This window comes from Eptatretus burgeri, chromosome 9 (genome assembly GCF_056783735.1).
Source record: "Eptatretus burgeri isolate ZD-2024b chromosome 9, Ebu_testis_v1, whole genome shotgun sequence".
NCBI classification, from domain to species: domain Eukaryota; kingdom Metazoa; phylum Chordata; class Myxini; order Myxiniformes; family Myxinidae; genus Eptatretus; species Eptatretus burgeri.
In genome coordinates, this window is record NC_140969.1 from 34,265,681 (window position 1) to 34,293,391 (window position 27,711).

The following is a 27,711-nucleotide window of genomic DNA, read 5'->3' on the forward strand; positions in this document are numbered from 1 at the left end:
CCAAAATCACAGGGTACTGAGACCTCAATTAACAATGCCTTTTTTCCCTTTTTTGTATTTGAGTCCTATATCCGGTCGCAGTGCTTTGTTTACTATGTTCACGCTGGATGGGATCATCAGGTTGTACGTGAGCATTATGTCCTTGTTTTCAATGGTTAATTTTGGTTCATGTTTCCATAAGTTTTGTGGAACTGGGATATTTAAATTTCTACAGATGTGCCAGTGGATTACTCCACATACGTTGTTGTGCCTTTGTGTGTACACCTGTTATGACACGAGTTTTTTTTACATCCCAAAAGGAGGTGACTCGTGCTTTCTGTTTCCACCTTGCAGAACCTACACTTGTCCGATTGGCTCAGTCCTGCCATTTTCTTTTTAAAGTCATTCGCGTGGTGTCCTTGGTCTTGGGCATTAATAATGATTCGTTCTCCATCCCAATTGAGCTGACCTTTCCCGGCTTAGCCATTCTGGTGATCGTTCTTTGTCTATCCCCAATCTGACTAACTCTTTTTTTTTTTTATATGTCCCTGCTCTTTTGTTTTTCTCACAGTTGTCAATATATATATATATATATATATATATATATATATATATATATATATATATATATATATATATATATATATATATGTTTTTGTATTTTATGTTGTATTGTTCTTTTGTGTTTATTGCAATTGGGGCTGTACTTGTTGCTGTTTCGGTTTGGTGCATGACATCTTATATTTGCACTCGTTTTTGGAAGTTTATGGCAAGGTGAGTGAGTGAGAGATTCCCTTTCTGCTTTGTTGTGTCCATGCTTGTATACAAATTGTATTCGAGAGTCTGTTGAACTTTTCTCATACTCAGCCAATCCTACAGTTGTTGCTCTGTGCACTTGAGTTCCATCAGGCCACCACCTCCTTTCCTCAGCAGGTACATTCTCGGGTTGCATTGATTTTTGCAGAACATTTTGTGGATAGGGAGGAGTTTCCTTGTTCTGATATCCAGTTTATCGATTTCCGCTTGTGGCCAGTTTACTATTCCACAACTGTATTTGAACACTGGTACTGCTTGTTGGTTTATGGCTTCAATTTTGTTCCTTGAGGAGAGGTATGTTTTTCGGATTAGCCTCGTTCTTCACTGGTATTCTTTGGTAATTGCTTTGCTCATTTTTTTTGATATATTTAGTGGCCCTCTTCTACTCCACGGTATTTGTAAGATGCTTTGTTGTCTAGCTACTGTATTGTTGTATCTCGGTCGATTTTTATGTTGTCTGTTTGTGTTGGTGTGCCTTGTATGAACGTGCACTTGGCACACTTATCTCGGCCAAATTCCATTTGGATGTTGTCAGCGTTCACCACACAATATAAAGAACGTGAAAGACTTCATTGACTAGATCAGAAATGTCCACCTCGAGAATGACGAAACTATGGTCTCATTCGATGTCGTTTCATTATTCGCATCCATAACCCGTTGAATTAGCAACGCAGACCAGAGAAGTGTACATCAATAATGACCAAGAGCTAGCCAGCACCAGCCACCTCAGCTCTGGTCATCTCATCTCACTCGTTGAACTTTGCCTCAAAACAACGTACTTTGCATTTGACGGCACCATATACCATCAGCATGAAGGAACCCCGATGGGCTCACCCATCTCGGGGTTCATCGCCGAACTCACGATGCAATGCTTTGAAGATCACACACTTCACGGTGAACCTTCTCCAAGGTTGTGGCTGCCGTACGTTGATGATACATTTGTGATCATAAAGAAGGCAGATGTTGACCGTTTCCTTTGAAGATCAAATCAACATGGCGAGCAATGCAGTTCATGTGTGAGGGAGAACAGCTGCATCTCTGCCTTTCCTGGACGCACATCTCTCCATGGACAGAGACGGCAAGTTACACTCAAGAGTGCACTGTAAATTCACCCAAATGCACAAAGTTTTGGACTCTTGAAGTGGCCATCCCACCTGTCAAAAACAGCTGTGTTTGCGGCTTAGTTGACCACGCAAAAACACTGCAGTGACCGTGAACAATGCTGGATGGAGATATTATACGTCACTCAACTACTCCGAGAAAAACCACTACCCTAATTCATTCATCAAATCCTGTCGCCGGAGACCCAACTACAACAGCAACAGTCCAACCAGATCAACATACACGGTAGCACTTCCTTACATCCAACACGCTTCTGAAACCACAAGCCGCATACTACGTGAGTACAATGTCAACATCACCCACAAACCATCATCCTTCCAAGCACAGCTGTCAAAGCCAAAGGACCACGTGAACAAATTTGACAGAAATGATGTCATCTCTGGCAATCTGTGTGAAGATTGTGAAACCAAATACGTTGGCCATATGTCCAAATGCTCATCCACACAGCGAACCGAACATCAACGAGATTATCATGAGATTATCGATGCCTGATACTGTTGTGAAAACTCCATCAACTGACATATTGATTTGTATCACAGATATAAAGCACGACATAATCGATTACAACGTCAACACAAGCAGCAGTCATTCAATTGCAAGGAAGACTTGAGATTGAGTAAGACTTTGACCAATCCATGATGTGAACTGTCCCCAACGGAACTTAACGGTGTTACCACCAAAGCACTCTCAACACCTCTGAGGAAGAGAACTGGTTTGTTATTGAAACGTCAGGCTTTTAATAAAGAATATAAAAATATGAATTATCTTATTGCTCAATGTGCTACTTCTTTCTTTTCCAAAGACATATACATATATACATACACACACGTGGAGTGTGACGAGCACTCGCCCGATCCTCATTGGACACAGTCTTACCCCAAAGCTTCACCTCCAACACAGAGGCCTCGGCCCAGTGACTGTCAAACAGACAAAGAATATATGGTCAACATCAGTTAAACATCAAACGGAGCCGCCTATCTGGATTTCGGGCTTACTTGCCCTCATCAGGACTGCATTCCAATAAATATCTAACCAATGATGACCACATTCATCATTTATACATCAGACGCACCTCTTGACTGTTATGGTGAGCATTGCGGCATATTAGGTCTCACATGGTAAAACTAAAAGAGGATGAAAGCTCATCGCTGGACTTGGTATTCCAACGCTGGCGGTGTGGCAAAGGAGATTGACCAAGTGTTCGTTGATGGTCGCTGGAGGATGATGCAGAACTGCAGGGTCTACCGGAGTGCTCAGTTCCTCAATACTGACCACAGGTTTGTTGTAGCAACTCTTAAGTTGCACCTTAAATCCAGGAGAATGGTACCATCCCAGCGGAGGCTGGATGTTGGCATGCTCAAGAATGAGAGGGAAGCTGAGGAATTTGCGAACAGGCTGAGTGGAGATTTGGGGCCGTCTGGGTGCTTTGGGGGATCCTGAAGAGTTGTGGAGTGCCTTCAAGACCACCGTCCTTGATGTTGTCGGTCGATGTCTTGGAACTCACAGGAGGGCGAAGAAGAATTTTGTCTCTCAAGGGACACTGGATACCTTTGCACAGAGTCGCAGGGCCAGGCTGAATGGCAGAGCTGAGCTGTTCAAGGTGCTGAAGCATAAAACTGTATGTGCACTAAAGGTGGACAAGGAGGCCATTGTTTGAGGAATCTGTGAGCGGGTAGAGCATCACCTGTGGTCAAGTGATTCTCATCCTGCTTACAGGGGAATTCGCGCATTGCGTTCGTCCAAGCCCATCCCTCGGTGTACTGCAGTTAGAGTAGAGGGTGGTGGGCTCTTGACAGAGGAGTCCAAAGTGAAGACCCGCTGGGCCGGTTACTTTGAGCGGTTGTACCAGACTGATCCCCCAGCTGTCGAGTTGGAAGTCAGGGGTGTTACCATCCCTATTGCTGACCCTCCAATCAGCTGTGGTCCACCTTCCTTTGTGGAAACACAGGCTGTGGTGAAGCGGTTGAAATTGGGTAAAGCTCCAGGGATTTGAAGCATCCATGCTGAACTTATCAAGGCTGGTGGAAATGCTGCACTTGTGTCATTGCATGCAGTTTTGTGCTCTGCCTGGAACACAGGCATCATTCCAACTAACTGGAAGAGGAGCCTTGTTGTCCCTCTCTGGAAAGGGAAGGGTGATCGCCAGGACTGCAACAACTACCGAGGGGTGATGTTGCTCTCAGTGCCGGGCATGGACTCTGCTCAGATAATTCTTGATAGGGTTCGCCACCATCTGCTTGAGCACCGACATCCAGAGCAGTCAGGCTTTACACCAACGAGGTCCACGATTGACCGTATCCTTGCTCTTCGGGTCCTCACCGAACACAGACGAGAGTTTCGGCAGGGGCTGCTTGCAGCCTATGTTGATCTCTGTAAAGCGTTTGATTCAGTGAATTGGGATGCCCTCTGGATGATTCTTGGTCTTCGTGGGGTGCCACCAAAACCGATCGATCTGATGTGCGAACTATACTCTGGTACTGAGAGCGCTTTGAGATGTGGTGATACCATCTCTGACTTATTCCAGTTGTTACTGCAGTTTGTCAGTGGTGTGTACTGGCCCCCACACCTTTCAGCACTTGTATGGACTAGATTCTGGGGAGGATGTTGGACAGATCAAGCTGCGGTGCATCGTTTGGGAATGTCTAGATCTCTGACCTTGATTTCACAGAAGATGCAGTTGTCTTTCCAGAGACTGCAGATATCCTTTTGGGGGCCCTCGAGGTGCTGAATGAGTTCAAGCTGCTGGGATTATGGGTTTCCTGGGTCAAAACTAAGGTCCAAGCTTTCAATGACATCTTGCATGCTGCTCTCCTGTCTGTACCAGTTTGTGGTGAGGATGTTAAGGTCACGGAAAGATTCACTTAACTTCTCAGTGATATTCATATCTCTGCTGGCTGTGAGCCAGAGGTCAACAGACGTCTGGGTCGGGCCTGGGGTGTCATGGATTCACTGGATGATGGGGTGTGGCACTGTCGGTACCTGTGCGGGAGGACGAAAATCTGAGTCTTCAGGTCCTTGGTGCTTCCAGTCTTGCTCTATGGATGTGAGACTTGGACTCTGACCAAGGATCTGAGACAGAGACTTAATTCCTTTGGTACCAGGTCTCTTCGGAGAATCCTTGGCTATCGCTGGCCGGACTGTGTCCAACGAGCGGTTGCTGAGAGACTCAAGTGAAATTTGTTACCTGCATAGTCCGTGAGCGTCAGCTGCGGCTGTATGGACATGTGACTCATTTTCCTGACGCTGATCCTGATCACCAGATTCTCTCAGCAAGGGAGCCTTGTGAGTGGAGGAGGCCAATGGGCTGACCACATGCTCGTGGTTGCAGCAGGTTGATCAGCATCTCAAGGATATGGAGATGGGCCAGGCATCTGCCTGGGGGATTGCCAGATGGAGGCCCCTGGAGTACCGGCGGAAAGTGGACACAGCGACACACTGCTCTGGAGCATTCCCCCATACCTGACCTGACCTGATGGTAAAACCTCATAATCCACACAGAACAACCATCCATCTGCCACCCAGATGATTGTTCCTGCGAATGCGAGAAGGTACAATCCAAATTCAACCAGAAGGTACGTGATGTGATCGGCAGGAAAATTGGAACATGTGGAGTGTGACGAGATCTCTGCCGATCCCCATTGGACACAGTCCTACACAAAAGTGGCACCTCCAACCCAGAGTGTTTGGCTCGGTATTTCTGTCAAACAGACAAAGATTATGTGGTCAACATCAATTAAACATCAAACGAAAACCATGCGAGACATAATCCGCAGTGATGCTCACCATAACATTCAGGAGGTGCCTCTGATGTATAAACGACGAATGTGGTCATTATTGGTTAGATATTTATCCGTATAACATTCTGATGAGGGCAAATAAGCCCAAAATCCGGATCAGTGGCTCCTTTTGATGTTTTACTGATGTTAACCATATAATCTTTGTCTGTTTGACAAAGTCACCGGGTTGAGGCCTCTGTGTTGGAGGTGATGCTTTGGTGTCGGACTGTGTCCAATGGGGATCGGAGGAGTACTCATCACACTCCACATGTTTCGATATATATATATATATATATATATATATATATATATATATATATATATATATATATATATATATATATATATATATATATATATATATATATACCTATTTACCATTGCTGGTTAAGCCTGGTGTTACCTTAACAGTTAAGGTGGCTGGCTGAAGATTTTAGGGTCTTGAGTTCAATCCCCCTTAACCGACGAATTAACACCAGGTGGGTCAACTCAGCCTGTCATCCTTTTGAGGTCATCAAAACGAGTACCAGCTTACTGGCAACGGGGGCACTGCATCAGTGGTTCAGCTGCACCCCCACAAAATGATGCAGCTCAGCAGTCACAGGGTGCATACAAATAAACAAACAAGAATGTCGTGCATGGCAAGATACAGTACTTATGAAATCCATAAAACAAATTTGACCTTTAAAATAATTGGTGGTTGAATTCAATGACAAAATAGGCAAATCCAAATCCTCTTTTAGCTCTTATACGAGCATTGACATTGTATATAGATATATATATTTTTTAATTAAAAATGAAAAAAAACTTTTTTTAAAATTCAATGTGATGAAAATTGAGGATAGGTGATGAAAAATATCACCTTAGTTGTTGACCTTTGGCCTATGTTGACGTTTTGGTCCATGTTGACCTCAAAAATAATTGGTTTGAATTAATTGACCTGATATGCAAATCCTGTTCAAATGTCTCATCAATCGGATGAAAATTGAGGATTTTAGAAATTTGTTGATCTTTGGCCTATGTTGACCTTTTGACCTATGAAGTCAAAAAAAAAAAACATTGACAGCCTCACTTTTGTCCTTCGGAATCCTCTGGTAAAGTTTGACAAAGAGAGCTGAAAGCGTTCGCGAGTTCTCGCACTCACAGACAAACATACAAACAAATGAGACAGACCAACACGTGATGAAAATTTTCAATTTTCTTCATAACAATCAGACTGACAGAATTGCGCACATAACCAACCAATATACTTGGAAAATCTTCCATTTTCACAACTCATAAATAATTACTGATTACATAATTTACTGGAGACTTTTTGAGTCTCCTTCTTTGTTCATGTGTAGCACAAGGCTGCTGGTAGCATCATAGGCTGAGGGTGTGGCTGTGCTGCTGATGTTATGCTCTCTACTGGTTCGGGCAGGAATTTGGCCAGGGTGCCGGCAAAAACACGCCTTATCTTCACGTAGGACACCATGGGATCTTTAATATCCACCAACAAATTCTGGCAGACTGGAAGTCCATTTAACATCCATTTGAGGGACTGCACATGCATTGATTAATTACCCTGTCTGTGAATCACCACGATGACAGTTTATAGCCTGGCAGGGATTCAAACCCAGGCAAGACAGCTTCGCGGCGAGAGTGCGTACCTCCAGGCCATCCTGTCAGCCCAGCTTTGCCAGTGTCCCCTGTACATGCCAGTAGGAATTGATAATTGAACCAGTCGTGCAACAGCACACAATGACCCATACTTTATAAAAGGTATCATGTAATCTCATTCCTTGAGAGCATTCACAAACTGCAAGTTCTCAACTTCTCTCAGCATGCAAGGAATTTACATATTGCTTTGGAGTACAGGAGTACAGTACATACATCTGGACACTCAAGGATGGAGACCATGGTTTATGGGTGTTCACAAAGGTTCAACACACTCCCATTTCATGTCGATGAACACATGCACTCGCCATCGGCCCGGATTGGTGTGACAACATTACATTAGAAGGTACAACTCCACATGGAAGTCAGATTACTAAAAAGGAAAAAAAAACATGATTACACTTATCACATGATCACTGATTGCAAGATAATTGGATGAAAAATGTAAACACATCAGATGCATTTGGCTGGGGGGAAAATATTTGAGCAGAGTTGCAATGTTTTAACACTGTGCTGGATCTTCTCATCAGATGCTATCCACACGAGTCTATTTTGAGTTGTCAACTGTCATGTTGGAGGGGATCGATATGTCATTGGGATTCCCAATGTAAGCTCTTAAGCCACCCTGTCATCTCTTATCAGATTGCCGTGTCCATAAAATGTAATGAATGATCCAAATCTTCATAGATAGGGCTGGAGCTTCACAGTTCTCCAAGGCTCATGGAGGATCTTGCCCAGATATCAGACACAGGGCAAAGGCATGAAAGCACTTTTAAACGAACAACATGGACATCAGTGGGGAATAGACAAATACACTACATATATGTTATATGGGATTTAAACCCAAATTATCTGCATTAGAAGGCAGGGAATCAGATGGGAACAGTAGCAGGACAAGAGTAGATGCAATCCAGCTGTTCAAGGTCGATTCTATTTCCTCCGTTGAATATTCAGTTAAAATCCCTCAAAAACAATGTACTGTAAAGCCAAAAAGTGGACTGTGGCAAACGAAACATCATTCAAAAGGAATTGAAGGCATTTTTCTGGGAAGCGTCGCATGCAATACATTTCAAGAGCTGTGACAGAGTTGGAACCTTTGGTTCTGGCACACCTGGGCTGAAACGTCTCAGAATCTAACCAGCTTGATCTGCAGATGTTTAACATAGTGTAATTCACCGAGTACAACACAAAGTTTACCTTGGCCAAACATCATCCGAGCAATTCCTTTTGCTTCCTGGTCCGGTGATTTGCTACTCACATTAATGAAATGATCTCTCCACGCTGCACATCCAGGCTGTGCACATTCCACCGGTTGAGAAGCACCACATCTGGACATTGGCTTCCGTTGGGGTTGAGGCAAGGCTGCAAATGAATTGGAGAAGAAAGAATTTTAAAAGCAACTGGAAAGCAACTCAAAATGCAAATCCAGTCTGCGTCCACTCTTACATTTAACGCTATGAAAACAACAGCTAAAAAAATAATAACTAGAACGGCACTCTTTGACGTCGCAACATCGAACGATATGCCTCCACCCGCAATATTACACATACTTGTACCAAAGTTGATTTAAATCCCTTCAGCTGTTCTCAAATATCACATTTTTGCTTGACATGACCTCTGACCTTTGACCATTGATGCCAAAATCTAAACAGTTAATCTTTGCATTTGTATATATATATATATATATATATATATATATATATATATATATATATATATATATATATATATATATATATATATATATATATATATATATATATATATATATATATATATATATATATATATATATATATATATATAGCACTTACACCAACTGCGGTAAAAAAAAAAATCCCATCATTGGTTTACAAGTTAGTGCAGTTACAGATTTATTTATTTTTACCTCTGACCTTTTACCTCTTGAAACCATAATCTAATCAATTTATCTATAAATCATCACACATACTTGTACCAAGTTTGACTTACAGTCGTTCACTTCAGCTGTTCTTAACTTATCGTGGCAACAAAAAACCTTTTACAGACCCTGTCTGACCTTTGACCTTTGAAGCCGAAATCTAATCAGTTCATCTTTGCATCATAATATATATTGTACAGTACTTCTACCGAGTTTGGCAAAATCGCCTCACTGGTTCAAAAGTTAGTGCAGTAACAGAATTTTAACAAGGAAATCCAACACAGGTGGAGGCCATTCAGCCCATCTTGCCTGTGTGAACATCACACCAACCCATCTACACAAGATCCAAGGAAGAAAATGCAAAAAAAAAAGTTTTTAATTAAAGGAATCATTTTTTTTTTGTTTTTTGGGGTTTTTGGTTTTTGTTTTGTTTTGTTTTTGTTGTTTTTTGTAGTTTTTGTAATTTTAATTTTTTTTTCCTCTTCTCCCCCTCAAGGGAGTGGGCATGGGCTTGGTTAAAAACGCACATCAACCACACAACCCCCCTTGACAAGACCCCCACCAACAGCACTCCGCACACATGCACACAATCACCCATCAATGCTCAAACTACCTAAAAGTCTTATCAACATCCCAAAACCCCTCTATCTCCATAACTTCCAGGAACCTATCTAATTCAAATTTAAACTTATCTACTTTTTCTGCTGCCACTACCTTTCCAGAGAGACCATTCCATCCATTAACTACTCTTTGACTAAAACTCCACTGCCTTCCCATCTTAACTCTCCTCTTCTTTACTCTCAAGGTATGGCCCCTGGTTCTATCACTGTCTACTCTGTTTAATAATTCATCTGCACTTATTTTATCTATACCTTTCATTATCTTAAACATCTCCATCATATCTCCTCGTAACCACCTCCTTTCTAGTGAATAAAGCCCTGTCTCCTTCAGCCGCTCCTCATAGCTGAGTCTAACTAAGCCCGGGATCAATCTAGTAGCCCTGCACTGAACTCTCTCTCTCTGGCATCTATGTCCTTCCGGAACTGTGGTGACCAGAACTGCACACAATATTCTAGATGTGGCCCTCACTAAATTCCTGTACAATGTTCACACCACCTCTTTTGATTTATAAATGATCCCCTTCCGAATACAACCTAAAACCCTATTTGCTTTACCTATAGCTGACTGGCACTGTGTTGCCTGCTTACCTTCTGTATCGATTACCACCCCAGATCCTTCTCCTGTGTGAGACGCTCCAAAATGACCCCTTGCATCATGTAATCTCTATTTTCATTGTTCTTTCCCATCCCCAACACCTTCCACTTGCTCAGTTTAAATTCCATCTGCCATTGTTTTGCCCAATCAATACTTTCCTGAATCTGATCACCACCCCCTCTGCTATCCACCTCACCTCCATCTTTGTATCATCTGCAAATTTGGAAAGCTTACTCTTTACCCCATGATCCAAATCATTGATGTAAATAATGAATAGTAATGGTCCGAGTACTGATCCCTGAGTTACCCCGCTACTTACATCCTCCCAGCAAGACATCCTCCCACTCACAGCCAGTTTGCAATCCAATTAGCGACCTGACCAGTCACTCCACAAGCCCTCACTTTGGCTAACAACCTCCGATATGGTACCTTATCAAACGTCTTCTTAAAGTCTAGATATATTATGTCCACTTCCTTTCCCTCATCCACCCAATCACAACTTGCACAATCATCCACCCAATCACAATCATCAACCCAATCCACCCAATCACTAACCCTAACACTGCTTCATAGAACTCTAAAATATTTTTCAAGCCCGTCACACCTTGACGATTTAGCCAGCGTATGGCAACGTATCAAAATGTATGTAGAACGCTGGCGTACGCTGAACTATTGATGTTTTTTTTCAGTTTTGGGCGTATTCATAACGAGTTGGACGTATGCATAACATATTAGTAACGTACACAGAACGTTTCGATAACTTATAGATAACTTATACCAACGAATGCTTAGCGTGTTGTCGGCGTTCACAACTTATGCCCAACGATAGTCTAACTTGTGCATAGCGCGCGGCAGAGTATCGCCGACGATCACGTGGCGTAGCCTATTAAAAGGCTGCCGCTCGACGATTTAAACATAACCCCACAAGAAATTGAAGTGTTAACATCACCGTCATGCCGAAGAAAAAAAATGGAGTCTGGAACACTGACGGGTTCCTCCTGTGAAGCCCATTTTTATATACAAATTCCCCTAAACGCTGCCAATACGCCATTATACGGTAGCTGTAAGTTTGAAACACATTCAGTAAGTTCTGTGGTCGTCCGGAAGACATCAAATACGTCTACATACGTCAATATGCGTTGGAGATACGTTACACATAGGTTCAAAGCACGTTACTCATAGGTTAGAAATAAGTTTCGGGTATGCTAGACATTTCCTCGACGTGTTTCGACTTATGAGTAACTTGCAAGTAATGTGTGTCGACGTGTGTCAACGATCGCATAACGTGCCTACAACTTATGGCCAGCGTATGCGGAATGTGTGAGTCGTACGCTGGCATACGTCGGAAAATTTGGGGCATGCACAAAATTTGTTGACGAGCTCGGCGTACTACGACGTATGCCAGCGTGCTTCAGCGTGCTCTTAACGTATACAAAACTTACCCATAACGTATTCGACGTGTGCCAGCGTATTCGCCAAATTTTACATACGTCGGCATACGCTGGCTAAAACGTCAAGGTGTGACAGCCCCTTAAGCAGGAACTACCGTTGGTAAACCCATGCTGACTACCATTAATTAGTTTGTATTTGTTTAAATGGTTCCTCATCTGGTCCTTAATTAATGTCTCCAACACCTTCCCCACAACTGAAGTCAAACGAACAGGTCTATAGTTTCCCAATTCTTCTCTGGATCCTTTCTCAAATAATGGTGATACATTTGCTGCTCTCCAATCCTCCAGTACCTGTCCTGACTCCAGTGAACAAATGAAAATATCCATTAATATCTCACTTACATGCACAGCCACCTCCATCAATACTCTTGGGTGCCGATTATCTGGACCCGGAGCCTTATCTTCTCTTAGATTACCTCGCTGTTCTTTTACTTCCTCCACTCCAACCTGGATCTTCTGTAAAAGCCCTTCCTCACCTCCTTGATAAATACTCTCAGCTATTGGCAATTCTCCTGATGGACTGAATGCTCCCCAACCTCCACCTCCTCCACCATATTGGGATCGTTACTTAAAAGGAGGTCTAACACTGCATTCCCCCTTGTGGGCTTATGTACAAATTGGGTTAAAAAGCAATCCTGGACTAAAACTCGGAAATCCTCATCTGCTCTGCCCTTTTCCTGTTCCTCGACCCAATCTATCCCTCGCAAGTTAAAATACCCCATAATCAATACTTTTCCCTTACCACATGCCATTTTGAATTCTTCATGTACACCTCCTTCTTCCTCTTCCTTCTTCCTGGTAGGATGCCTTATAAAAACATCCTTCCGAAATCTTACTGTTTTTACAATCTTTAATCTCCACGAATGCACAATCCTCCACATCAAATACTTCTTTAATATCACCACTTTCTCTTGATACAATGCTGTCCTTTACCCAGATTGCTACTCCTCCTCCTATTCTCTCCTTCCGATCACACCGATGCACCTTGTAACCATCTAATCCTGTCCTCCAGTTACTCTCTTCCTTAAACAATGTATCACTGACTGCAACTCTATCATATTCCTCGCAATCTACTTTGGCTTCAAGCTCTTCCATCTTTTTATTTAAACTCCTGGCATTGGTATGGAATATGTTTAACTTTTCCCTTCCTGAAATTCTATATTCTTACCTGGCCTTACTCATCACAATGACATCATCCGTTCCTTCCTTAATAGCTTCCCCAACCTCCACTGACCTAAAAAAGCATGAATTCCTTCCTCAATTCCCACTGCAATCCTTGCTGCCCCCTTTCTATGTAACATCCGGCCATCGTTCCAGAAACACTCCCTTTGTCCCCGAAATTCCCACTGCTTCTTAAATGTAAAGCCTTCCTCCTGACACCATTCTTCCAGCCATTGGTTGACATCTATCACTCCACTCATAATTTCTATATTGTTTCCTAATCTTGGGAGAATCCCAGAAAACAAGACCTCACAACCCTTTGCTTTCAGCCGCTAACCAATATCCTGTATCTATTTTTCAAAACCTTTGAGTAAACTTTCTCGACATCATTCGCACCAAGTTGTACCACATCCAACGTCTTCCTGCCATGGCCCGATACAATATCGTTTACCCTTCCTTCAATGTCCCTAAGGCCTAAGTCACATTTGCTCTACGGTGAGGATACGGCGGCCGTACGCCCTCTGAATTGACAGAAACGTGCGGCGGCCGCAGAGTTTCTGCGGTGGCCTCAGGGTGGCCCTACGCCGTTTGGCTATCTTTTACAGGTCGTAAGGTGGCCGTGAAATTATAATGCGGAGTTATAATTTTTTTCATTTCTACGTTCGCCGTAGCAATTCGACAAGCCGAAAAAAAAAACTGGTAAAAAAAATAAATAAATAAATGAACCCACTCGTTACCGTCTGTCTGGCCGCACGTTCGCCTTAGGGCCCCCCTGCGGTCGCCTTGCGGGCACCTTGAGGCTCCACCTTGCGTCTGCCTTGAAAATTCTATGGCCGCCGCAGGGCCCCCTTAAGGTCACCGTGCGACATCAAATCAAAGACCGTACGGCACCCTCACGTTTTCGGTCTCCACGATTTCTAAATACTGTACGCCGTGCGGCTCCCCGAAAAATAAAAACATACGTGACTGCTACATTGTGTGACCATGGAAATACTGTGGCTGCCGTATAATTGCTCGTGGCCGTAGATTTTGGAGACCCCACGGCCGCCGTGGCAAATGTGACTTAGACCTAACTCCCGCTCATTCAAAACTACGCGGAATTCAGTTTCTACGATCCTTCCTGCAGAATGAATAATCTCATCACCCACAGAAACTGTCTCCCATACCTCATGTCTACCAATTTATATTGCTGCACACACCACTTCCGACACACGCTGCACCTCCACCACTCCATGCACATGCTGCACCTCCACCACTGCCTGCACCCTCTGCACCATCATCACTCCCTGGACCCGCTGCACCGTCATCACTCCCTGCACCTCCACCACGGCCTGTGCCCACTGCACCTCCACCACTGCCAGCACCCGCTGCACATCCACCACTGCCTGCACCTCTACCACTGTCTGCACCTCCACCACTGCCTGTACATGCTGCACCGTGACCAATGCCTGCACCCGCTATACCGTCACCACTGCACAGTCACCACTGCCTGCACCCGCTCCACCATCACCACTGCCTGCACCCGCTGCACCTCCTCCACTGCCCACATCTGTTGCACCATCACCACTGCACCTCCACCACTGCCTGCACACGCTGCACTGTCATCACTTCCCACACCCACGGCACTTTACCACTGCACTTCCTCCACTGCAAGCACATTTTGCACAATAACCACTGCTCACACCCACTGTACCATCACCACTGCCCGCACCCGCTGCACCGTCACCACTGCCCGCACCCGCTGCACCGTCACTACTGCCTGCACCCCCTCCACTGCACTGTCACCACTGCCTGCACCTGGTGCACATACACCACTGCCCACACCCACTGGCAGTGTGACCACTCCTCATTTTCATAAATTCCAAGGTGAGCCAATGAAAAAAAGTCAAGAATTCACAAGGTTTCGGAAAAGCGATGATAATAGAAAACCGATACGCCAAGAAAACCTATAGAAAACCAAGATGCCAAGGTGAACAACGAATAGCCAAGATCTTGTGAAAAAGCCAAGGAGTGGTCACACTGCCCGCTGCACAATTATCTCTGCACATCCACCACTGCTGCACATCCTCCACTGCCAGCACCTGCTGCAAAGCCTCCACTGCCTGCACCTGCTGCATCGTCACCAATGCCCGCACCCGCTGCACCATCACCACTGCCTGTATGCGCTGCATCTCCTCCACTGCCCACACCCACAACACTGTCAATACTGCACCTCCACCACTGCCTGCACCGCTGCACATCCTCCACTGCCTGCACCTGCTGCACAGCCATCAATGTCTGCACCCACTGCACCGTCACCACTGCTCGCACCTGCTGCACATCATCCACTGCCCGCATCCGCTGCACCGTCACCACTGCTCGCACCCGCTGCACCATCACCACTGCTCGCACCCGCTGCACATCCTCCACTGCCCGCACCCGCTCCACTGTCACCAATGCTCACACCCGCTACACAGTCACCAAGGCCTGCACCCCCTGCACACTCTCCACTGCCCGCACCTGCTGCACTATCACCTCTGCACCTCCACATACACCACTCCATGCACATGCTGCACATCGACCACTGTCGGCACCTGCTGCACAACCTCCATATTTTGCCTCATAATCCAGAACAGAGTTATATTCATACTTTTCTTCTTCTTCTTTTGTATGCCCCACATGGCTGCAAGTTGCATCATTTTTCTGGGGGCACAGCTGTGCCACTAATGCAGTGCCCTCTGCAGGTTAGAGCAGGAATTTGGAATTTTGGCAAGAGTGCTGGCGTTAACTCTTCGCGAAAGACACGGTGCCAGGGATCTTTAACATCCAACAGCTGATGCTGGCCAATGGGACGCCCAGTTTAATATCTCTCCGAGGGAAGGCGCACACATTGAATCTCGCTGGCTGTAAAACACCAAGGTGACAGTTTTTCGTTGGGCCGAGTTTTGATCGCATGCTCCACAGTTTAGAGAAGAGTGAGCATTTTCTTCTCGGCTATCCTGCCAGCCCCATAGCCACACTTGACATGATTTTTTCATGGTTTGCCGGATTGATTGCTATTCAAGTTTGCATGGCCTTCAGTCTTGCACTTCATGATGATGCTCCCCATGGTTGATTTGGGGGTAGCTCGGATGGTCAAAATCATCCTAATGCAAGCGACCATTCACCAACAGCTTATTCATCAGCTGTGAGGGGATTGTCAGGGGTGCTGAGATTTACATAGAGGTGCAGAGATTTTAACCATCACAATATTCCCTGGCTACCTCTGTTATTTCCTTCCGATGGGACACAACTCTGTGAAACTGAGCAATGAGACAGTTTCCTGACTATTTATAGTATTTCCTGATGATATTCATTTGATGCAAATCATATACAGATGGTGTCAATTCTTAAAACGGAAAATGGGTGTCCAGTGACTTTTGCTAAGAGAGTGTATATCTGCACAATAAAGGCTTTAATGGTTTTTTGGGGTTTTTTTTTAAACATACAGTACCTGCATTGAAGCCCCTTGAACACGAGCAACAAATGCAACACGGTCAAGGAACGTCACAGTGACAGGGACGGCGAAGAGAAATCCTCCAGCGAAGGCTTTCAGATATGACCGACCTTGTCTAAAGATTTGCTTCAAAGTCCACATCCTGGAAAAAAGAAAAAAAAAACAATCACACACAGCACTTTCAACGAGAACATGAAACGTTCCATCAGTCCACAACCACAGCTTTCATATTTGAGGATAACAACATACCCTGACCTTGTTAAGAAAACATTCTTTTTCATTGTGAAAATTATCGGTTATGTTTTCATCCCCGTCTGTTTGTCTATGAGCAGGATATCTCAAAACATAATGGATGGATTCGGAAAAAAAAAAAACTTTGTGGACATGTTGGGAGTGTGACAAGGATGAATTTATTCCATTTTGGCGAAGATCCGGATCCAGATACAAGAATATTAAAAGTTATTCTTCACCATTGACAGATGGGGCCAAAAACGATGTTTAAAAAAAAGTTTTGAACAAATTATGACAAAACTTGGAGGATGAGTTGGGTAGGTGACAAGAACAAGCCGATTAGACTTTGGTGTGTGACAAGGGCAAAGTGTCTGAATCCGGATCTGGCTTTTCAGTGGGATACAAAACGTATACTGTTCAGCCTTACAGAGGTATGCACTCGACTGAGTCCCGTTCTAGATGGTGCTGTGCTTGCGCTGTCAGTTCCAGTGCGCTTTGTTGTATTATATCTGTAAACTTCAGCTGGATAAAGTTGCTGTTCAAAACTAAGAAGTCTATATACTTGTTTCACGGCCTTTGTAAGACGTCTCTGGCTGTCTTGTATGTGTCTCCATGTCATAAGTTCATGTGTTTTATCTCTCTATTGTGGGTCATTGTCTTTACCTCGGATGCCATCACACGTATAACATTTAGTCCAGGAGCTAGCATCAGGTAAACATGACGTCATAGACCATAGAGTATTCGAAAAGTTTGGAGTTTGGTTAAGTTTTGGGAAGATCTTAGAAACATTTCTGGCCTTGTAGTGCGATGGAATTTTGGTATAACAAGTTAGCCATCTCAGAGTAACTGAAGCTTGGTTATTTGGGTGTGCATATGTTTGGGGCTAAGGTTGTTTAATCACATGAAAAGTCAAGACAGAATTGAGATATGCTCACCAAAGCTGGAGTATACAAGTTTATCTTCACATGGAAATGATGAATTTGAAGTCAAAGGTCAAGGTGAAGTGCATATTGCAAGTTCATCGTCATATCTCAAGGCCTCTATAAGTAGGCTCACCAAAGCTGCCGTATGGGTTTATCAAAGCAGATAAAGACCAACTGTCAGACAAGTAAACCATCAGTGCTCGTGTTCAGCAATTTGTCTGTAAATTCTGGCTGTATACAAGTTCAAATGAATATTTCTTTGTTGAAAAAAAAAAATCTCTTTTAAGGTGATGAAAAAAGAAGAGAAATAAATAGCTCTGATAAGAAATCGGCCTTAACCTGTTGCCATCATGGACGTGCACAAAGAGGACTGATTGGAACAAATGTGTAATTGGCAAAGCAGATGCCAGGGAAATGTAAGCTGTGCTGGAGAACTCACGACCTGCAAGTTCACAAAGGCCATGAACCATCGGAAAGATGACGTTCTCAACAGACTCCAGCTTGACTCTGAAGAACTCACTGAACTGAAGTATGGCACAGGAACTGCTACGCTAAATATACCAGTGCCTGTCATCTTAAATTTGCGAAGAGACCCTCAACTTCATCACCCGCTCCTCCAAAGGACGAAGTAAAAGCTGCCTATTTCGAGATCGTAAAGGTCAAAATCATGTGAGATAGATTGGACAATATTCATGTTCTGTTGAAAGAAAACCCACAGGAAAGTCAAAAGTTATTCTCGGTTGGCACATTTGCTGTTTGCAGGAATATACATGAAGTTGCAAATGAAAAAGGAGATGCTGAAATGCAAACCACAATTCGGTATGTTGATATGATTGCTGCAGAAGTAAAATATCATGAGGTTTGCAGAGCCCACCATTTAGCAAAACACTAAGTGAGCTACAAATCATATAAAGAGACAGTTGATGAAGATTTGTGCTCGAAGGTGTTCCTTTTATCGAGTGGCAGAGATACAACCAGACAAACACAAAGAATAGCTTTTAACATGACAATTTTTCTGGGTCACTTCTTGAAAGTATAGAATGGTATTGAAGTTGAGAATTACTGCTCCCAGAGGTTGAAGATGTGGTTGCAGAAAAGAGACATGGCAAGAGTCATTTAAACTCTTGCCTTGCATTTCCGAACACAATCTACATTTCCAATGAGCTGCCATTTTGTCTGAAGCTTGATATTCCCCAATGCTGAGAGCGCGGGAACACATTTAACTGGTCGAGATGGCGTAAAATGGTATATTTTGTCCAAGTACTGCTAAACTGGAGGTTTTTGGAAGTGCCAACAAAACGATTTGTATTCTGCAGGATTCAAGTATATAACTCAATTGAAATAAAAAAATTTAAAGGCTGTCGAAAAAAAAGAAAAGAACATTTTTTAGAATTTTACCATCATTGATGCATCGTCTTTTGCAAGTTCCATTAGTTCTTTGTGCCTGTTGTTTATGTCCTTTATAACATCTCTAAAAAAAAAACAGTAAGTTCCCCGTTTGGAATGATTTTCAATCTTGTTTGACAACCACAGACAAAAAGAATAAAACAATTAACTTTCTCATTTCTGTGCATGAGCACTCAGAACGAGATTCCATACAATTTACCAAATTCCGAGTCAAAGTACTGCAAAAGTGAAGGTTCATGTTCCGATTTGTTTTCCGATTTGTGTTCAAAATATAATAATAAATTGAAATCAAGTTGTTCCTCAATCATAGACTGATATCTGAAGACAAACAGACAAAATGAACCAATTGCTTCACCCCGCTTTTCGCTTCTCACACAGGGTAATAAGTAGATACGTGCTGGGATATCGTGACTGCCTCATTGCGCCAAGAGGGCTGTGACAGATTCGACATTATTTTCGACTGATATGACAGACAAGAGGATCAAAGCAGGAAAGCATGTCAAAAGGGGGTCTTCAACTGCATTGGAAATAAAGATTGCTGGGGGGAAAGTCCCAATCTCAAAGCAATGGACCAAGTAAATCAACAATCCTGTCAATAAGACCAATATTACTGTATTTTTGAGTGGTGGTTTCACAACAGCACCAAGATACTGCCGGATGGAAAAAGGGTCATTTTCCTGATGGATTTGAGGTTATGGATGCTGTATCGTTATCTTTAGGTCAGCCACAAATTTTGGGAGAGTTCAGGTCTGATCATGAAGAAGCAGACACTCACATGATGTTGCATGCACTCCCAGCCTCGACAGACCACACAAGAGTAGTCATGCAGTCCCCGATACCGATGTTACTGTCTTAAGCATCTATGCCCATTGCCCATGACACAATATACTGTTCCGGATTGTGGTTTTGCACTGGCACAAGACAAGCTACGCAACATACCAATGCATAGAGTTGCATAAAGGCTAGGTCCAACACTGTGCTTTGCTCTCCAAGGCTTCCATGTTGCGAGAGGACCAAGGCACTCTCTTGAATGGGCAAGAAAAAAAGTCTCTGGACCTTTTGAAGACTTCTGAAAGATATCAACAGATCTTGAGTAATTTAGGGGGAAATGTGGACCTATCAGTGGATGATGTGAGGGGCTGCGAGAAGTTTATCTGCCATGTAGGCCCAAAAAAAAAAAAAAAACTTGAACTACTGCTGATAAAACCTGGAACTGGCTCTAATAATCAAAAAAAAAAAATCGACAAAAAACCCAAAAATCTGCCACAAACACCAACAGCCTGAAATACCAAAAATAGAAAACACGAATTTCCAGAAACCTGTCTGGAAACGTTCATTGCAAGCAGATCAAGATCTTCCTTCTCCAAATGGGAATGACTGTCAGCTTCTGGATGATCAACTTAGTCCTGTTCTACAGTAAAAGGAGCCTGATCTGAGCGGGTTGGCGGAACTCTCGATGTAGATGGTAGAAGGGTCGACCTTTGCACTTATCGGGGCAACATAGCCTGCTTCGAGCCTGGTGTTGGCTTCGTGGTTAGGGTGGCGACTTGGGATCCTGGGGTCCTGAGTTCAATCCCCGTTGGCCACTGAATTAAAATACACCAAGAGGTTGACTCAGCCTGTCATCCTTCCGAGGTCGGCAAAATGAGCACCAGTGTTCTGGTAAGGAGAGAGAGAGAGAGAGAGAGAGAGAGAGAGAGAGAGAGAGAGAGAGAGAGAAAGAGTGAGAGAGAGAGAGAGAGAGAGAGAGAGACAGAGAGAGACAGAGAGAGAGAGAGAGAGTCAGAAACAGAGACAGACAGAGAGAGACAGAGACAGAGACAGAGACAGACAGAGACAGAGACAGAGACAGACAGAGACAGACAGAGACAGACAGAGACAGACAGAGACAGACAGAGACAGACAGAGACAGACAGAGACAGACAGACAGACAGACAGAGACAGACAGACAGACAGACAGACAGACAGAGAGATTCGAATGGAACACATCCGACTTTGACACCAATTCGTACCCTGTTCAGGTTTTATATATTTTTTCATTAAGAACGGGGTACACAAGATAAGTTCCCGATTTGAAAGTCGTGAGTCAATTCAAAACTGCATTGAAACTTGTCATGTGCAACTTTGGGGAGTTTTAAAATCATTGAGCGTTTCTTTTAAAATCAGTGTGATGGAATCTTATAATATGATTTTTGTGTTTAAAGGTAGACACTAGGGATTGATACATTACTTATGAGATATCCTTCTGTTTCATGTCGTACTCTGGTTTCACCTGTTGAACAATAAATGGAACACTGCGATCCACAAAGTTATTCCACCGACACCATTCGGGTAACTGGGGCACACATGCAGCACATAGTTCCCAATTTGATGAAGACACCATGAGCAGTTATCGATTTACACACTCACAAAAACTTGTGACCTGATTTGACAGACACGTCTTCGGACCGGCACTTGTGGATGGCAGTACAAAATGTCATGTTGTATTTTCGGAAAACCATTTTCCTCAAGAACAAACAGGTCTTAAGATAAGCCGAAGATATCCAATGAAGAGAACATGAAGTCAAACCATTTGAATACTTGGTGTGCGATGTCAGAAAATTCCTGGAACGCTTTTGAAGGTTGGATTAATTGTTTACGAAAATCGCGTCATTCAGACCAAAGTCACATTTGCTCTACGGCGAGGATATGGCGGCCGTACGCCCTCTGAATTGACAGAAACGTGCGGCGGCTGCAGAGTTTCTGAGGTGGCCTCAGGGTGGCCCTACGCCGTATGGCTATATTTTGCAGGCCGTAGAGGTCACCGTGGAATTATAACTTTTTTCATTTCTATGTTCGCCGGAGCAATTCGACAAGCCGAAAAAAAAACTGGTAAAAAAAAAAGAAATTAACCCATTCGTTAACGTCCGTCTGGCCGCACGTTCGCCATAGCGCCCCCCTGCGGTCCCCCTGCGGTCACCTTGCGGTCGCCTTGCGGGCACCTTGTGTCTGCCTTGAAAATTCTCTGGCCGTCGGAGGAACGCCCTAAGGTCACCGTGTGACATCAAATGAAAGACCGTACGGCAACCCCACGTTTTCAGTCTCCACAATTTATAAATACGCTGTGTGGCTCCCCGAAAAATAAAAACATATGTGACTGCTACATTGTGTGACCATGGAAATACTGCGGCCGCCGTATAATTGCTCATGGCCGTAGATTTTGGAGACCCCACGGCCGCCGTCGCAAATGTGACCTCGGCCTCAGGAGAGAACGACACAAGCAAAGTGCGTCATTCAGGAGAGAACGACACAAGCAAAGTGCATCATTCAGGAGAGAACGAAACAAGCAAAGTGCGTCATTCAGAAGAGAACGAAACAAGCAAAGTGCGTCATTCAGGAGAGAACGAAACAAGCAAAGTGCGTCATTCAGGACAGAACGAAACAGGCAAAGTGCGTCATTCAGAAGAGAACGAAACGAGCAAAGTGCATCATTCAGGAGAGAACGAAACAAGCAAAGTGCGTCATTCAGAAGAGAACGAAACAAGCAAAGTGCGTCATTCAGGAGAGAACGAAACGAGCAAAGTGCGTCATTCAGGAGAGAACGAAACGAGCAAAGTGCGTCATTCAGGAGAGAACGAAACAAGCAAAGTGCGTCATTCAGGAGAGAACGAAACAAGCAAAGTGCGTCATTCAGGAGAGAACGAAACGAGCAAAGCAAGTCATTCAGGAGAGAACAACACAAGCAAAGTGAGTCATTCAGGAGAGAACGAAACAAGCAAAGTGCGTCATTCAGGAGAGAACGAAACGAGCAAAGTGCGTCATTCAGGAGAGAACAAAACGAGCAAAGTGTGTCATTCAGGAGAGAACAACACAGGCAAAGTGCATCATTCGGGAGAGAACGAAACAAGCAAAGTGCATCATTCAGGAGAGAACGAAACAAGCAAAGTGCGTCATTCAGAAGAGAACGAAACAAGCAAAGTGCGTCATTCAGGAGAGAACAAAACAAGCATAGTGCGTCATTCAGGAGAGAATGAAACGAGCAAAGTGCGTCATTCAGGAGAGAACGAAACAAGCAAAGTGTGTCATTCAGGAGAGAACGAAACAAGCAAAGTGTGTCATTCAGGAGAGAACGAAACAAGCAAAGTGTGTCATTCAGGAGAGAACGAAACAAGCAAAGTGTGTCATTCAGGAGAGAACGAAACAAGCATAGTGCGTCATTCAGGAGAGAACGAAACGAGCAAAGTGCGTCATTCAGGAGAGAACGAAACAAGCAAAGTGTGTCATTCAGGAGAGAACGAAACAAGCAAAGTGTGTCATTCAGGAGAGAACGAAACAAGCAAAGTGCGTCATTCAGGAGAGAACGAAACGAGCAAAGTGCGTCATTCAGGAGAGAACGAAATGAGCAAAGTGCGTCATTCAGGAGAGAACAACACAAGCAAAGTGAGTCATTCAGGAGAGAACGAAACGAGCAAAGTGCGTCATTCAGGAGAGAACAAAATGAGCAAAGTGTGTCATTCAGGAGAGAACAACACAGGCAAAGTGCATCATTCGGGAGAGAACGAAACAAGCAAAGTGCATCATTCAGGAAAGAACGAAACAAGCAAAGTGCGTCATTCAGGAGAGAACAAAACGAGCAAAGTGCGTCATTCAGGAGAGAACGAAACAAGCAAAGTGCGTCATTCAGGAGAGAACAAAACGAGCAAAGTGCGTCATTCAGGAGAGAACGAAACAAGCAAAGTGTATCATTCAGGAGAGAACGAAACGAGCAAAGTGCGTCATTCAGGAGAGAACGAAACGAGCAAAGTGCGTCATTCAGGAGAGAACGAAATGAGCAAAGTGCGTCATTCAGGAGAGAATGACACAGGCAAAGTGCATCATTCAGGAGAGAACGACACAGGCAAAGTGCATCATTCGGGAGAGAACGAAAAAAGCAAAGTGCATCACTCAGGAGAGAACGACAAACGAGCAAAGTGCGTCATTCAGGAGAGAATGACACAAGCAAAGTGCATCATTCAGGAGAGAACGACACAGGCAAAGTGCGTCATTCAGGAGAGAACGAAACGAGCAAAGTGCATCACTCAGGAGAGAACGACACAAGCAAAGTGCATCACTCAGGAGAGAACGACACAAGCAAAGTGCATCATTCAGGAGAGAACGACACAAGCAAAGTGTGTCATTCAGAAGAGAACGAAACAAGCAAAGTGCGTCATTCAGGAGAGAACGACACAGGCAAAGTGCATCATTCAGGAGAGAACGAAACAAGCAAAGTGCGTCATTCAGGAGAGAACGAAACGAGCAAAGTGCGTCATTCAGGAGAGAACGACACAGGCAAAGTGCGTCATTCAGGAGAGAACGAAACAAGCAAAGTGTGTCATTCAGGAGAGAACGAAACAAGCAAAGTGCGTCATTCAGGAGAGAACAAAATGAGCAAAGTGCGTCATTCAGGAGAGAACGAAACGAGCAAAGTGCGTCATTCAGGAGAGAACAAAACGAGCAAAGTGCGTCATTCAGGAGAGAACGAAACAAGCAAAGTGTGTCATTCAGGAGAGAACGAAACAAGCAAAGTGCGTCATTCAGGAGAGAACGAAATGAGCAAAGTGCGTCATTCAGGAGAGAACGAAATGAGCAAAGTGCGTCATTCAGGAGAGAACGACACAGGCAAAGTGCATCATTCAGGAGAGAACGACACAGGCAAAGTGTATCATTCGGGAGAGAACGAAACGAGCAAAGTGCATCACTCAGGAGAGAACGACACAAGCAAAGTGCGTCATTCAGGAGAGAACGACACAAGCAAAGTGCGTCATTCAGGAGAGAACGAAACAAGCAAAGTGCGTCATTCAGGAGAGAACGACACAGGCAAAGTGCATCATTCAGGAGAGAACGAAACAAGCAAAGTGCGTCATTCAGGAGAGAACGAAACGAGCAAAGTGCGTCATTCAGGAGAGAACGAAACAAGCAAAGTGCATCATTCAGGAGAGAACGAAACGAGCAAAGTGCGTCATTTAGGAGAGAACGACACAGGCAAAGTGCATCATTCAGGAGAGAACGACACAGGCAAAGTGCATCATTCAGGAGAGAATGACGCAAGCAAAGTGCATCATTCAGGAGAGAACGACACAAGCAAAGTGCGTTATTCAGGAGAGAACGACACAGGCAAAGTGCGTCATTCAGGAGAGAACGAAACAAGCAAAGTGTGTCATTCAGGAGAGAACGAAACAAGCAAAGTGCGTCATTCAGGAGAGAACAAAATGAGCAAAGTGCGTCATTCAGGAGAGAATGACACAGGCAAAGTGCATCATTCAGGAGAGAACGACACAGGCAAAGTGCATCATTCGGGAGAGAATGAAAAAAGCAAAGTGCATCACTCAGGAGAGAACGACAAACGAGCAAAGTGCGTCATTCAGGAGAGAATGACACAAGCAAAGTGCATCATTCAGGAGAGAACGACACAGGCAAAGTGCGTCATTCAGGAGAGAACGACACAGGCAAAGTGCGTCATTCAGGAGAGAACGAAACGAGCAAAGTGCATCACTCAGGAGAGAACGACACAAGCAAAGTGCATCACTCAGGAGAGAACGACACAAGCAAAGTGCGTCATTCAGGAGAGAACGAAACAAGCAAAGCACGTCATTCAGGAGAGAACGACACAGGCAAAGTGCATCATTCAGGAGAGAATGACACAGGCAAAGTGCATCATTCAGGAGAGAACGAAACAAGCAAAGTGCGTCATTCAGGAGAGAACGAAACGAGCAAAGTGCGTCATTCAGGAGAGAACGACACAGGCAAAGTGCATCATTCAGGAGAGAACGACACAGGCAAAGTGCATCATTCAGGAGAGAACGACACAAGCAAAGTGCGTCATTCAGGAGAGAACGACGCAAGCAAAGTGCATCATTCAGGAGAGAACGACACAAGCAAAGTGCGTCATTCAGGAGAGAACGACACAAGCAAAGTGCGTTATTCAGGAGAGAACGACACAAGCAAAGTGCGTCATTCAGGAGAGAACGACGCAAGCAAAGTGCATCATTCAGGAGAGACCGACACAAGCAGAGCGCGTCATTCAGGAGAGAATGACACAGAGTGTGTTGTGGTGAAATTAAAGAAGAAGAAGAAAAAGTCGCACATCGTGACGTGTGACTTGCTTGTGGAGCAATAGCTGACAAACTGCGAGGACTAAAGGATGGTCCCTCGGTTTTTGACGTTGACTGGCGTTGTAGTCTACTGAGGCTTAGACGGTGAGAGTTGAGAGTGTACCGAGCTCTGTGTGTTTGCTGGTTAGTTATTATTACACTTCGCTGTAGTCGATTGTTGATGTACCTTTTTGTTTGTGTTTGTAGAGATGGCTTCAATCAAGCAAATTAAAGCCTAATTCAAACCGAAGGTCTGTCTGTGTCTGTGTCTGTGTCTGTGTCTGTGCCTGTGTCTGTGTTTGTGTCTGTATCTGTGTCTGTGTCTGTGTCTGTGTCTGTGTCTCTGTCTCTGTGTCTGTCTCTGTCTCTCTCTCTCATTCATTCATTTCAATTGGATTTGCTTGATTCCTTCGATTGCTTCAATCGACCATGGACAAGATCTTCAAACCGGAGAAGTTCGATGCGGATCCAAACGCTGGTGACACGGAGATGAGGTGGTGTCATTGATATCGCACCTTCTCGAACTATCTGACGATCATTGAAGAACTTCATGTGGACAAACTGGCCGCCTTTATAAACCATGTCTCGCCAAGTGTATATAGACTTTTCTCGGAGTGCAACACTTATGAAGATGCGATCGACGTGCTGTGGGCGCTCCTCGTGAAACGCAAGAATGAGGTATACACAAGACATCTTCTCACCATACACAGACAAGAGGCTGGTGAGACAATCGATCGGTACGTGCAAGCTCTGAGAGAGTTAGGCAAAGACTGCAATTTCTAGGCTGTAACTGCCGGGAAGCATAGAGATGAAGCAACCCGAGAGGTATTCATCCAGGGGCTACGGTCTGCCCCCATACGGCAACGCTTACTGGAAAATGCACGACTAGATTTTGAAACGGCTGTTGACCAAGCCCGAGCTCTGGACGTGGCCCAGCAATAATCTGAGTCGTATGGGTCACCGGTCTTTCCAATGAATGCTGCTACCACGGAAACTCAAGGAACTCCCCGAGTTACCCCCGAAACCGAAGATGGAGATAACTCCGGGAAATCAGACACCCCGACCTCGTTGAACTCCTCTGCAACCACTTCGGCTGGTAAATGTTTATTTTGTGGGTATAAAAGACACCCACGAAGTGAATGCCCAGCCAGGGATGCCACCTGTATGAACTGTGACAAGAAAGGACATTATGCCAGGGTATGCAAATCTACTCTGAAAAGAAATAAACCTACTTCAGCTGCCCTCTACTCTCAAAGGAAGGTAACCGCTGCTTGGCCAGGTAGTCTATCAAAAGCTATCATTAAAGTACGAATCAACGGGCATATGGCTGAGGCGTTGATCGATACCAGTAGCTTAGAAAGTTTCGTCATCAGCTCACTCGCGAGAGACAGAAAATGGAAGAGCTACCCAACCAACAATACGGTATGCATGGCTTCGACATCACTACAGTCTAGCGCACGAGGATACTGTAACGTCGAGCTGGATATAAA

At 44.3% G+C, this 27,711-nt stretch overlaps 1 protein-coding gene across 8 annotated transcripts in view; it reads right to left on the reverse strand.

Moving 5' to 3' along the window:
* The window catches only part of IMMP2L (inner mitochondrial membrane peptidase subunit 2), a 399,170-nt gene that overhangs the window by 357,676 nt on the left and 13,783 nt on the right, over positions 1 to 27,711 (reverse strand). For 7 of the 8 annotated variants that reach the window (XR_015061555.1, XM_085894669.1, XM_085894668.1 and 4 more), the window contains 2 exons: positions 16,549 to 16,693; positions 8,608 to 8,711 (listed from right to left, as the gene is read on the reverse strand). Coding sequence is in view for 7 of the 8 variants with exons in the window: in XM_085894669.1 (XP_085750795.1) it covers positions 8,608 to 8,711; positions 16,549 to 16,693 (249 nt within the window). In the remaining variant the exon portion in view is untranslated. Of the gene's footprint in view, positions 1 to 8,088; positions 8,497 to 8,607; positions 8,712 to 16,548; positions 16,694 to 27,711 lie in introns of those variants that run through there. The other variant, XM_085894675.1, reaches the window with a different exon arrangement.